Source organism: Peromyscus californicus, unplaced genomic scaffold, assembly GCF_007827085.1.
Source record: "Peromyscus californicus insignis strain IS unplaced genomic scaffold, ASM782708v3 Scaffold_22__1_contigs__length_63687245, whole genome shotgun sequence".
Taxonomy (NCBI): domain Eukaryota; kingdom Metazoa; phylum Chordata; class Mammalia; order Rodentia; family Cricetidae; genus Peromyscus; species Peromyscus californicus.
In genome coordinates, this window is record NW_026294525.1 from 21,777,302 (window position 1) to 21,791,814 (window position 14,513).

The 14,513-nt window shown below is 42.3% G+C and overlaps 1 protein-coding gene across 1 annotated transcript in view; it reads right to left on the reverse strand.

The window, feature by feature from the left end:
* Zc2hc1b (zinc finger C2HC-type containing 1B) overlaps positions 1 to 14,418 on the reverse strand; it is a 52,519-nt gene extending 38,101 nt beyond the window's left edge. Inside the window, exons 1-4 of the mRNA XM_052751061.1 lie at positions 13,910 to 14,418; positions 7,747 to 7,808; positions 5,197 to 5,316; positions 4,145 to 4,283 (exon numbers count right to left, since the gene is read on the reverse strand). Of these exons, the coding sequence (XP_052607021.1) occupies positions 4,145 to 4,283; positions 5,197 to 5,316; positions 7,747 to 7,808; positions 13,910 to 13,937 (349 nt within the window). The 5' untranslated portion in view covers positions 13,938 to 14,418. The remainder of the gene's footprint in view (positions 1 to 4,144; positions 4,284 to 5,196; positions 5,317 to 7,746; positions 7,809 to 13,909) is intronic.
* Positions 14,419 to 14,513: the final 95 nt, after the last annotated feature.

Sequence of the window (14,513 nt, forward strand, 5' to 3'; positions counted from 1 at the left end):
TAGCTTTTGAATCATTGTTTCTGTTAACATTTATCCTAAAGTTCTCTTTGCCCAATGTCAGCAGATACTCGAGTTCTATGATTATTGCTTGCATCTTTCCCCAGGCTTTTAGATTTTGTCCTTAAAGTGTGTTTCTCATGAAAAGCATACTGTTGGCTCTTGCTTTATTACATAGCTTGACGGTGTCTGTCTTTATCTGGAGTAGTAGGCCATTTATATGCAGTTGTCCAACCTGCATCTTGCTATTTGTCTTTATCCCATATGTTCTCTGCCCGCACCCCCATTCTTCATACCTGATATGTTTTACTAGGTACACCTCAATATTTTTAAATGGGTCCTCTAGCAACCTCCAATGTATTTTCACAAGCTATTATATCTATTCTTGTATAGAAACCTGAAAAATATGTTTATTCTCCTCATTCAACTTTGTGCCACTGCTTCGTACATTTCATTTCACATGTCAAAATCCTACCAAGAATACTCTTATTTTTGCTTTACCCAGTGACATAAAACCTACTGGTGGTGCTGTACTCAGTAGAGACAAGATGAGAACACTCATTTTTGCCACCTGTATCTAACAAGTATTGGAAGTACTAGACATAATTTAGGCATGAAAGAGAAATAAAAGGCATACAAAGAGAAAAGGCAGAATAACATTATCTGTTTACAGATGACATATATACAGAATGCTAATGATTCCACAGAAGCAGTGTTAGAGCTAATAAATAAATCCAGCAGAGTTACAGGATACAGAGTTGGCATACCAAAACTAAGCTGCATTTTGTATGTGCAAACAATGAATAATGAGCAAGGCTAAAAATTCCATTTTCTGGAAAATCAAAAAGGATAAAAAACTTATGAATAAATTCAAATGAGAAAGCAAAAGACTAATACATAGAAAACATTGGTGAAAGAATAAAAGAAAACACAGATAAATGTAAAGCCATTTTCGTGCCCATGCAGTAGAAAATAATACTGTTAAAATGACAGTATTATCCGAAGTCATCTATGGGTTTAGTGAAGTCCCTGTTAAAATTCCAAAGTGGCATTCAAAACATTTTTGTTTATTTTTCATGTGTATGTGTGTGTGCTTGTGTGGTGGTTTGAATAAGAATGGCTCCCCCATATGCTCAGATATTTGAATGCTTGGTTTCCTGTTGGTGGGATTGTTTGGGAAGGATTAGGAGGTGTGGCCTTGTTAAAGTAGGTGTGGCTTTGTTAGAGGAGGTGTGACCTTGTCAGAGGAGGTGTGGCCTTGTTGGAGGAAGTGTGGCCTTGTTGGAGGAGGTATATCACTGGGGGTGGGTTTTGAGGTTTCAAAAGCCCATGCCATTCCCAATTAGCTCTCTCTGCCTTGTGCTTATGAGTCAAGATGTAAGCTCTCAGGTACTATCCCAGTGCCATGCCTGCCTACTCGCTGCCCTGCTCCCTGTCTTGATGGCCATGGATTCTAACTCTCTGAAACTATAAGCACAAATAAACTCTCTCTTCTTTAAATTGCCTTGGTCTTGTCTTATCACATCAATAGAAAAGTAACTGAGACGGCCTGCTTGTCTGAATGTGCATCACGTGAGTGCAGGTGCCTACAGAGGTTCTGTAACTTTATGGAATTGGAGTTGCAGAAGGTTGTGAGGCACCATGTGGGTTCTGGATACTGAACCTGGATCTTCTGAACTCTATTATGCTGAGCCATCTCTCCATCTCCCAAAGTGACTTTTTTTTTTTTTTTTGTAGAAATAGGGAAAAAAAGTCCTAAAATTCATATGGAATGTCAGAAGACCCCAAACAGCCAAAACAGCTTCTTGTATCTGAAGCATTCACACTTTTTGGTTTCAAAACTTACTTTATTCCTGTGGTAATCAAAGTGGAGCTGCACTGGCATGAGGACAACTGTAGATGAGTGGCATAGAATAGAGAGATTAAACTTCCAAGTGTACAGTGACTTGACTTCCAATTTTTTTTAAAGATCAGGTTTATTTATTTGTGTGCGTATGTATGGAGGAGCATGTGAAAGTCATCTTCCACCATATGAGTCCTAGGGTTGGAACAAAGTCTGTCAAGCTTAGTGGCAAGCACCTTAACACACTGAGCCACTTTGCTGGGCCCTCAGTAACTTTTAATAAGATACTGATACTGTTCAGGAAGGGGAGAATGGCCTTTTAAATGATTCATTTTTTATTGTTGTATAGTCATTGTACAAAGTGTTGGGTTCCCATGATAACATTTTGACCAACTATATCATGTATGCCTGTGGTTCTCAACCTTCCTAGTGCTGTGACCCTTTAACACAGTGTCTCATGTGTGGTGACCCCCAACCATAAAACTATGTTTGTTGCTACTTCATAACAGTCATTTTGCTACTGTTGTGAATCACAGTGTAAATGTTTTTGGAGCGGTTCCCAAGGGGGTTGCAAGCCACAGGTTGAAACCGCTGACGTATGTCATGTATGCTTCCCACATTCACTTCCCATCAACCCTCACGGATGGCCTTCTCAGCAAATGGAGCTGAGGGAACTGACTATCGGTGTGCCATCAAGGAGTAAGATGGAAGCCTTCCCTTGCATTACCCACAAGTGCTAACTCAGAATAGACAAACCACCTCCCAGTAAATCCAAGAACTTCAGAATAAGAAACACAGGGGGTTAGGCCGGGTGGTGCACACCTGTCGTCCCAGCTTGTGGAAGTGAAAGGAGGACCAGGGACTGGGTGTCATCTTTGACCATATAGCAACTTTGAGGCCAGTCTGAGCTACATGAGAGCTTTGACCCCAAACAAAAGACTCTTCAGGGTAGAGGTGTTAGCCCTGTATTTGGCAATGATATTGTTGTCTATAACATGAAAAACATAGACCACAAAAGAGAAAGCAATTCAAAATTTAAAATGTTGCACTTTAACTAAATACAATACTGTCCAGAGGCAACACAAAATAGGAGAAAAACTATTTGCAAATCACACATTTGACAAGAGGTTAAAATGAACCTAACTCAGTCTCCAGTCCTAGCTTCCAACTTGTTGAAAGATGGGACAGAGGGACAAGTTAGACATCACTATGACTAAACAGGCAGACAAATACAGAACAGGCAGCATTCTGAAAGTTCAATCATTGGACAAAGGTGGAGCAGAACCTCGAAAACCATCTGAAAAGACAACGGAAAGGAACATTTGGCCCTTGACTGGACTCTGGATTCTGGCTGGGTGGGTATGGGGAGAGCCTTAGAAACATTCTTAAAATTACTTGGAAATCATGAATCTGTGTTTTCCTTCAGAGATGAATTGTTGACATTGTCAAGGATAAAGTACCGCCATCTAAAACTGCACGGTTAGAGACTTCTTCCAGGGTCACTGAGATGGCTCAGTGGGTAAAGGTGCCTGCCTGCCACCAAGTCCGGCAACCTGGTTTGATCGCCAGGACCCACAGTAGAAAGAAAGAAATCAATCCTAAAAGTTGTCCTCTGATCTTTGTGTGTGTGCACGTGTGTGTGTGTGTGTGTGTGTGTGTGTGTGTGTGTGTGTGTGTGTGTGTGTGTGGTACCTGACCCAATAAAACACATATACACAGAGAGAGACAGAGAAGAAAGAGACACAGAGAGGAGACAGACAGACAGACAGACGAGACAGACAGAGACAGAGATAGAGATACTGAGGCAGTACAGTCTACAATCCTTGGACTTGAGAAGACACGTAAATGATTATTGTCCTATTCTTTCCTCTTTCTTAGATTTGAAACTTTTCAAAGTACAAAACTTGGAGGAAGGAAAGCTGTGAAGCCACTTAAACCATACGACTTTAAATGGTTAGCTTTATGAGCTTATCACTTGCAAACACGGAGCTGTACGTGGCTGACCCGGTGGAACCAGTATAGAACTGTGAACAGCTTCCTGCCCCTCAACCACGGTGCAAATGAGGTGCCCTTTAGGTATGTACTGACACTACCAGGTGTGATGATGTCTCCTGATGGCGTCTCAAGGTGGGACAGACAGGAGGGAACATATAAGCTCTGTGAACTGGAAGAAAAGGGTAATAACATGGGCTGCACATATTTACTTAAATAACGAATAAAACTACCTCAATGTCATTATCACTGTCATTTTTATATGGCTAAAAGTCAGCCGAGACCCCCAAAGCAAGCCAAATACGCACACACCTGGGTTGATGGTTGGAGGAGGTGGAGGTGGAAGGGGCCTGCCCTCTTTAATGGCTAGAGTGCACTGCTTTGCTGACCGAATCGTATTGATGAAATCCTCATGCTGCTGTCTCCAGTTGGATTTCCTCATGGGCTGACCCTGTGAGAAACAAAACCAAAGCAGCATCTACTGCCCCACACTACATACCAAGCTACAGATTTTTTTTTTTTAAAAAAATACCTAGGTTTTGAATTTATAGCAAATGGGGTCGTGTAACTGGCAGAGAAAGTTTTTTGTAGAGAAAAAAATTTTCCCCAAGAGAACTATTTTAAAAAGTTTGCAAACTACAGCAATATCGTTTGCAAGTCATAACAGTGACAACACACACACACACACACACTAAATAAAAATCAGAGAAACAATGAAACCATAAAACTTTAGAGAAAGACAGATGCAAGATGAAAGGTGACTTTCTTAAGCTTTTGTTTGGAAATTTCATTTTAGCTGATTTATTTGTGTGTGGGGGTGTGTCTAGACCACAGCTCTCGAGGGGTGTAAGGGGACAGCTCTCGGGACTGTTTTCCCACCGTCTGGTTCCCCGGGGACCGAACTCATGTTGTCAGGCTTGGTGGCAGGTAGCTTGCTGGTCCCAACGGTAACTTTCTTACTGGTATTGCATGCACATGTACAGTCTCAGCACTGGGGAAGTTGAGGCAGGAGGATTGTGAACTTAAAGCTAGTTGGGCTATGCAGGCAGTTCATGGCCAACCTTAGCTCTACAGTGAAACCTTATCTCAGAGGGTCAGGGAAGCGGGGAGTAACTTTTTTCCCAGACCACTTTCTAGACTGAAAGGCATGCTAATGAAAATGTAAACAGGATTCTTTCAACTACATCTGGAAAGTATCTAAACTTTATTTGGAAATCTAAGTAAGATTATACAGAAAACAGTAAAGGTGGATTATATTTAAATTCCATTACACTGCCTTATCAAGCAAAAAATGAAACCAGAGAGCCAAGAAACCAGCTTAAATGTACTTTCTGTATTGAGAAGTAAAGAAGTCATTGGCATACCTTGGGCTGAGGCGGCTGACTTATGGTGGGAATGTCAGTTCCCTGCAATCTTTGCTTCAAGGAATCGAAGGGTTTGCGTTTTTTGTTGAAAAGTTTCTTACATATTGGTCCATGTCTTTCCTAGACAAGGAAGGGAAGGGATTGGATTTGGAAAATGTATGATCACAAAGTTTTAATGATGACATACTTAGCCTCCAGGATGGTGACAGGCTAGTGCTTGTAGGATTTAGTCCATTCTCTAATTCTAGGCCACAGTAGAGGAATTCCATCACTCTCCCCAGTCATGTCAGACATAGCTCAATACTGTATTTAGGGAAAGGTAACAAAAGGCGTTTTACAGTTTCCTATATTTGTGGACCTTTAAGAGGTGAGGTCTAAGCTGGAAATGGAGGTGTGGGCCTCTGTTTTAGTACCAGGGAAGCCCAGAGAACAGGGTTGTGGGTGCAAGGTACCCTGGGCTACATAAAGAGACCCTGTCTCAAAAGCAGGACAGCAAAAGTGGGTGAGTTCTTACTGGGAGGATTTTTGGTCATCAGGGGTGTGTATCCTTTCAAGAAACTGTGGACTCAACCCCCTTTCTTCTAATTTTCTTTTGCTTACTGCTTACGAATGGAAAAGCTTTGCCTCCTTTTATGTTTTTACTGCTACAACCACAGGACCAAAGCAATGGAGCTAAGTTCTCATGAAATGGCACCTCTAGAACTGGGACAAATGTAATCTTTTCTGTTCATAATGTGACTGTTTCAGGTATTTTGCTATAGTAACAGAAGTTTAAAACAGTAGCTAAAGAGTTTGACTTTAAATTTGATTTTACATCTCAAACTCTAAAAATTAGGCCATGTGCTCTTCATTCCAGTCAGTAGTCTTTAAAATACTCAACTTGTCTAAAGGACAAACTGGAAAACACATAGAGCTCTGCTTGGTGTCCCTGCAGAAAGTTATGGTATGGTGTTCTGAATAAGAAATGTCCCTCATGGGTTCAGGGACTTGAGTACTTGGTCCCCATTTGGGGGCATTGTGTGAGGATGCAATGGAACCTTCAGGAGGTGGAGCCTTGCTGGACAAAGTCTCTTACCAAGGGCTGGCCTATTTCCTGTTCATTTAGTCGGCTTCCTCTGTTTAGATACAATGTGACCAGCTAGCTTCCAGCTCCGGTTGCCATGCATTTCCCACCATGCCATGCTTTTGTGGCCACGATGGGCTTTATCTGTCTGGAACCGTAAGCCAAAGACAACCCTTTCTTCCTTTAATTGCTTTTGGTCAGCATGTTTCATCACAGCAACTAATACAGTTGGTCACAGTGCCTCTAGGTCACAGCATGCACATCTTTGTCCTCGTCCATAACGGCTACCATTTACAAAGTTGCTTTGTCTGGATTCTCAAAATGCAGGTTCTATGAAAATCTCTGTTCCTCCAAGTCATCCATGTTAAACTACAGGAGAGGTTATCAGACCATGTCATTCAGTGTTCTGTACAGCCGAGAGACAGGCTTAGGAGTGAGACTCGGGAGTATGTAAAGCATACTTAGCATTTAGTGATTGCTAGTCAGAGGTACCACCTAGGTCTCAACTCCTCTCAGGGTGCAGCTCCTAGCCAGTAAAGGTAACAGTGTGCTGAAAGATACTGGTAGACACTGGGCTGCAACAGGCCTGTGTGAGTTCTACTGGTAGCTTCAGGGGCTCCAACCACAGTTTACCCAGAACACATATTTCGTTTCTAAAATTTCTCAGAAAAACAAAACCTACAACCACATGTTGGAGGTCCCTTGTCATCCAAACCCTAAATCTGCAAGTTCAATATCCTATCCCATGATCTAAAATACCCAAATGATTACATTATCATCCTAAGAATTCCTTTTTAAAAATTTATCTTTCTTGGCTATCTCCTTACAACACTAGGGTGGTACCATTTGCTTGAAACCCATCCCCCCCACCCCCTGCGCCCCTCAAGTTTGAAATAATCCAAACTTTTGTTCAACTTTAAAGCCTGGGAACTTGACATGCAGTTAGTTCGTATCTGGAAAATTAGATCTTGGAGCAGGCTTGTATCCATGCATTATTTGTTCCAAAGGTTTAAAACCCCCTTGAAATCAGAGAGTTCCGTGTACGTGGCAAGGCAGAAAACAGGACGGTTACAGGACTTGTCAGAATTAGTGACAAATTTGCAGCTACGAGCCAAGTTTCCAGATGCCTGAAATCCAATGCTCATTCCTCTCGACCAGCTAATTTCCCTGGTGTTTTGGCCTTGAAATTTGAATTTTTGATGCTTAAAGAAAAGGCGGGAGAGCCAGAATCTCTCAAGGGAAGTGGTCTGTGCCAAGACCATTCCATCTGGCATGCTTTCAGGGAGATCGTGGTTAACAGGGTCACTTCTGAACGGAGCATTATCAGGCTGCCTCAGTGTCCTCCGGACCTGGCAGCCATAGGTTATGTACTTCTCCCCCCACCCCTCTCCACATCTGTCTTTAATCTTGGCACCGTTACCTCCTCACTGACTTGACAGTTCATTTAACTCCAATGAAACACATCTACAAAATGTCTTTATGTTTACCAGAACATCTGCTGCAAAGCATCTCCCACAGACTTCACAGGGAAATAGCTTCTGATTGCCATCTGCATGAGATTCAAGAGCACATTATGTTAAGTTTCATGGAATTGCCTGGCTGAGGAAAGACGAGTGACTGTAGGTGACCTCAGTCGCCTGTCAGCCTCACAGTTGTCCATCCCCACCACCTGCTTCCTCCTCCTCGGAAGAGCCTTAACAATCCCACAAGTTTTCTTTTCCTAATATAAACTTCTCTCCTCAACACACAAGTAAATTACACAAACGAGGCAAACAGAGTGTAATTATTTGCCTTGGTGGGTAAATGGGGTGCTGAGAGTTATGCATTAGACATAAGCACAGAGGTAATGTATTAGCATAAAGTCACAAATTATCTGATGGTGACATCTTTGGGATTCTGCTTAGGCTGAAGATAGACTGTCATTGATGTCTCAAGGAAAACTGGTCCATGCCTTCCCCAGACAAAGGAAAGTGCTCTCTAGGGGTCTGGAGAGGTGGCTCGGGGGTAATGTTCTTGCTGGACAAGCATGAACGCCTGATTATGGATCCCCAGTACTTAAATAAATGCTAGCATGGTGGCCTCCATCTGCAGCTCTAGCACTGGAGGGAATTAGATAGGCAGATCTTGGGGTCTCACTGGCCATCCAATCCAGCCAACCAGCAAGACTCAGGTTCAAGTGAGAGACTGTCAATAAAATGAACAGTTAAGCAAGACACATGACCTCAACCTCTGACCTCTCTACCACAGGCATGTGCAAGCATGCGCACACACACACACACACACACACACACACACACACACACACACACACACTTAGATAATGGGGAAAATTAAGTACTGCTGGAAGATATAAGTCAAACAAAAATTGAGTTTCTAGCACAGGACTAACAAATCTTGTAAGAAATAATTAAATATGTTGAAAGGAACCCTACATGGGCCCAACATAGAAAAATGACAGAAAATAGGAAGACGCATTTCTAAGTTAGAAGATTAATTACTTTAAAAGTAGTTAGAGAAAAGCAAAATATTAGGGACTGCTAAGATTTCACTTTTTAGTACTTCTTTTCAGTTAGTCTGAATTTGAGTACGTAAAGTTTTTTTTTTTTTTTTTTTAAGTTTCGGGTCTAAGCATAGGGGTCTTATACTGGAATAAAAATACAGCTTTTACATAGACAAGGAGGGACATCTTGGAACACCGTGGTTCTCAAGGGAACCAGCACAGAGCTGTGGAGGACTCACATGACATACTTGAAGATGGATAGGGGCGTGTTAATTTAAAGACTGGGATGGAGATTTAAACAGGGGAGGAAGGAGAACATATACCGAAGACTCTCCAACAGGGTGAGTTTTTTGGGGTAAGGGTGGGGAAGTGACAGAAAGATGAAGGCTTGGGGACAATGCTACGTGCACAGGCAGGAAGCCAGAGAAGACAGCGGGTCTGTGGATAGAACTAGGGAGTTGAAAAAAAAAAAAGTGCATCTGGGGAAGAAAAATGACCCAGTCTGGGAACTACCGAGTTCAACAGAGCTGTCCAGCCAGCAGGATGGAAATGAGGGAGGTCAGGGTGAGGGACGCAGATGTAGGTTTTGGGGAATGAGGTAAAGCAGGACACTGCCAGGGACGAAGTTGTGGAAAAAGCTGTGGAGAGAGGATCCTTAGGGAAACTTCCACTTAAGGCCAAGGAAATGATGGTGATAAGCCAGGAGAAGCTGAGAGCAGGGCCATGGCAACCGACAGGGGAACCATGTGAAAAAGGGAGATCTGCTTAACAGGAAGCAGATGGCAGGGTGTGCAGATGCTGTTGATTTAAACAATTTCTTCACAGGTCTGCTAATTGGTATTGTGTTCTCAGCACAGGCCATCCACCTCAGCCCACAGAAATACTCCCCGTCCCGTCCTTTCGGCTGTCCGCAAAACTGGGTCTTAAAAAAAGTAAAATTTTCAGCAAAGCTACTCTCCCCCCTCAACTTGTTAATAAACACTTGATTCTAAAACTGTCATTCCCCTGCAACATTACTGAAGGTAATGTTCTTATTCGTGTTATAGTCATATTTATTTGGTTCTCTCCACGTCTAGGTTATTTCACCGGCTCCTCACAGTTACCTTCTAAGACAGGGCTGGTGCTGTTTTCACAGAGAAAAATGGAGGCTGAAAGTTAAGTGACTTCTCTCAGTCCACAAATTCCAAGTGGTAACCCTGAGATTTGAACCCAAGTTTCTGCCTCTACAAAGGATAGACTAAAATTCAAGTATAGGTTTATGATGTCCCTGTTAATCAACAAAGGATCTGGAAACCCTCAGAAGACCAATGATCTTTGGCTTAAATCAGTGAGTTTTAGTGAGTTCAAGGACTTTAAAATAAAAGATATGACCCAATTAAAAACCTGGATATGGAAGGACCACTCCATTCTGAACAACATTCAAGTTGGAAGCTTGTCTTTAATGAATGAAGAGAGTATCTTCCTCAACAGCTGAATCACACATGAAGTTCAAGGTCTATACTGTCATACTCTGTACTGACTCAAATCGAAGATTTGGTCCATACAACCTTAAAAGAACACTTTGAAACAAGCAAAATACCCTTCAGTGAGCAAAAGGCTACATGAACTGTGGAGTACCCATACGTTGGAACACTACACAACAATAAAAAGGAATGCTATTGATCCATGCGAGAGCTGAAAAGGATCTCAGTGCTGAGTGAAATAAAGCCAAGTTACATTCGACATGACTCCATTTGCAAACTATCGTCAAATGTCAAAATGACAGAGATGGAAATTAGACATTAGATTCTCAAGCTGTAGGAATGGTTGGTGCGTGGAGGCTGGATGTGAGACGGTAGGATGAGAACGGTCTCCCTTTGTGTGATGGAAGAGGTTTGGATCTTTGCCAAAGGAGGGTAGTGGTTACACGGCAAACAGTACCAAGCCAAGAGCACACATTAATGACATTTACTGGTTCGGATGTTGTAGTGCAGCTGTTCAACAAGAAGCTTGGGGGAAAGCTGGGTTAAGGGTGCAAGAGATCCCTTGGCCATACTGCCACTTTTTGCAAAGCTATGCATGTTCTGTCAAAAGGAAACATTTAAGTAGGAGTGAGCAAACCGTGATCTGTGAACACACCGAGACGGAATGTTTTTGAAGATGAAGTATTATGGGAGTGCCCCCATACTCATTTTCTTATAGCTATTGTTGCTTTCACACTATCTGCAGTTGTGTAGCTTTGAGAGGACACATGACCTGGAAAGCAAAAAAGCATACTGTGTGGCCATTCATGAATATGGGTTGCTGACTGATGAATGTGAATGCACCAATTAAAAATACGTTTGTAATGCCAACACTTAGGAGGCAAGAGGACTTGAGCTCAACTCTGACCAAGACTACAGTAAGAGACTTTAAAAAAAGCAGTCAGGTTTGGTGGCACACACCTTTAACTCCAGCACTTGCCTTTAATCCCAGCACTTGTGAGGCAGAGGCAGGAGGAGTTTGAAGCAACCCTGGTCTACAGATTGAATTCCAGGACAGCCAGGGCTACACAGATAAATCCTATCTAGAAAAACAAAATAAAAACACATAAACAAACCAACCAACCAAAAACCCCTTGAAATCAACCAAGCAACCAAAAGGATTTGTGAATTACATGTAGACAAAAGAAACAGAGTTTGGCGATGGTGGTGCACACCTTTAATCCCAATACTCAGGAGGCAGAGGCAGGAGGATTTCCCAGAGTTTGAGGCCAGCCTGGTCTACAGACAGCCAAGGCTACACAGAGAAACCTTGTCTTGAAAAAAAAATTCTATCTATCTATCTATCTATCTATCTATCTATCTATCTATCTATCTAAATAAATAAATAAACAAACAAAATCAAAACCACAAAAACACACAGTAACTACATTTGAGTGGTAAGAATAAAAATGATAATCACTTTCTAATTTCCTTTTTGGCTTTCTTTCTTCCTTTCCAAATGTGCATCGCTATTCTAAAACTCAGAAGCCCTTCAGGCTAGTGCTGTAGCTCTGCACTGACACTAAGGTGGAGGTCCTTCTTGGTGAGCTCAGATACAGAAACACAAGCCAAGAATGCAGCTTGTAAGCATAACTCCTCCCATGGCAGAAGGCTTCCAGGATTCACTCAGCACCTTGCTCGCTGACATGTGCACACAGGTGCACATACTCTAGAAGCTGAAGTCAGAGCTGGGGGCTGTTTAGGTCATCTCTAAGACACCTCAACTAAGAGTTGCAAATGCTGCCTTCGGAGGTAGGTTTGGGTTTCTAGTTGGTTCAAAGATAAGGAAGCTGTGTTAAAGGGTATAAGTGGTTTAAAGAAAACGGGTATTGTTTGGTGTAAGATTGGGTAGTTTATAAATGAGTAGGGGGAAAATCAAGCCTAGAATAGATCCTGAGGCTACTTGCTTCTGTGTTCTCTTTCTTATTTGCACAACAAGCACGTGTTTGCACATGACATATTTTACCATAACTAACTTCCTAGCTCACAACTCACTTACCAAGCACTGGAATCCTTATGTTTCTGCCCTCTAACTAGGTCAAACAGGCAAGTTAAAGCAAACCACTGTCAACATGTAAAAACAAAAACAACATGGAATATGTGAATAGGGGTTAGGGTTTGGGGTTGCTCTCCATGAGGTGATAGAATGATGTCACAATGCAGGCTTTGGATCCTACATGTCTATACAGTGCATCAAGACAGCACCCACAAAAGGCCCCAGCAGTGAAGACACACAGACTTATAATACTACAGAAGTATCTAATGACAAAGCTTTGAAACCAATCCAGGACAATGTTCAAACAAGACTAATCTCAGTAGGCAGGGCCAGTGACCTGAGTTCAGTTCCCGGAACCCACATAGAGAACCAACTCCACGAAGCCGTCTTTTGACTGCCACGTGCACAGTGGCATGTGCATCTACACATACAAGAACCAAAAGTAGATTTCTCAGTGCCCACTTGGGATCGTTTCTCCTTGCTTACCCTTATGAATGGATCATTGTCCTGGCCCAAGTTTAAGCCATTCTTTTATGAATTATGTCACCCTGTACCCATCCATACCTATGCCATTTAACACTAGTCACTAAATGAGAGGCGCTAGCTTGGCCAGCAGGGTAAAGTGGTAAACAAAAGGTTTTGCTCTCCAACCTTTCCCTAGTCAGAGAGGATCCTGAGAAGCAGCCTTGTATGTCAGTGCTACAGAGAGCACAAAGCAGGGGACGAGGGAGTGCTAGGGAGGCGGATGTGCTTTTAAAACACATACTCTGGAAATCATCGAAGGAAGGTAACAACTGAGCAACCTTGAAGGCTTATCTAAAGACTATAGGGGAGCAGTGAGTATGCAGGTCCTCATCACAAGTGGTGCTTGTCACAATGATGGCATTAGCACTTATCTGTGCTTCTGAACTGTCTCCAACCAAGTAGTTCTTGAAGGTAAAATCCCTCTTATCTCTGTGAACTCCTATCATTCAGCATGGAGCTGATATGTTCCGTTTTCAACACCGTTTACAGAGAACTAAAAACTGAGGATTTGGGGGTGTGTTTGGGGGAGGGGGTGTTTTCAGGTCTGGGGTGTGTACGGAGAATTTGCTAACAAATCCTAGTAATTCATTAAAGTCGCCACAGAACTATTCTCCGGAATAGAATTACAGTCTTTAAGCTTTTAAATTCATCAGCCCCCATAGCAACATGCATCTCAAGACTCACAGCTGAGTTGCATTCTCTTATTTATAAGAGATGAATTTGAATAGGACCAGACCAGAGTGACATCCTGTGCCCAAGACTCTTGAAGACTTCGAGACTCTTCTGTGGAGATGGTCAACATGATAAATGGCCCATCCATTTAGGATTTTTATTCCCAATATTCACATCAAACATCAACTAACTCTGCAGGTTGGCATTTAAGCACACACTCAGTAATGCTACATTTCCTCAATGACAAACCGTATGCACCTTTTTATTTTTACTTTTGGTTGTTAAGTTTTAACAGAATACAATTTCAGAGTTTTTCACAACTCTAAAAGAAATACAGTAATTTAGATTTAAATGAATAAAACTTAGAACAAGGTGATCCCCATCAGCCGTGGGAACGACTCAATGAACTAGCAGGTGGTGAACTGGTAAAAATCTAGCCATCAAGTGCAGCTCACCTGCCACAGCTGGCCTTGCCTCAGCCATTTTGTTCTTCCCTCTGACCAACGGTGTCCACACTGGTCAGGGGCAAATGGGCAAAGGTCAGTGAGAAGTCACAGTTGACCAAATAATGAACATTATGATGGAGTCACTGCCTAAGCCTTGAATCAGTCTCTAGATGTCCAAACAGGAACAACTCCTCCAATCCTGGACACTTCTGAATATGTATTTAATAAGTTGTGGACGGTCCAAACGCTAAACAACACACTTTCTAGGTTACAATGAAGTAAGTATTCCTGATCACTCCAGCTATGCTCTTCCTAAATCCCAAAGGGAAAAAGCCATCTGCTCCCAGGGCAGGAAATCCCAACCACAACTGCAGTGCTCATCTTCACAGTCCTTTTGAAAGGGTCGTTTTGTGGACACGGGAAAATCAGCTCTTACCCGTGGAATCTTCTCAGGAACAGTCTTCTCACCATTGAGAATAAACTCAGCATTTCAAAACTGAGCTTAACCAGACCACTCCTCTACAGACGGCAAATTAAACCATGTAATTCCCGAGAAGGCGTGGAGAGGTTTCAAAGAAATATTTGAGAACATCTGCAAAGAACAATTCTGACA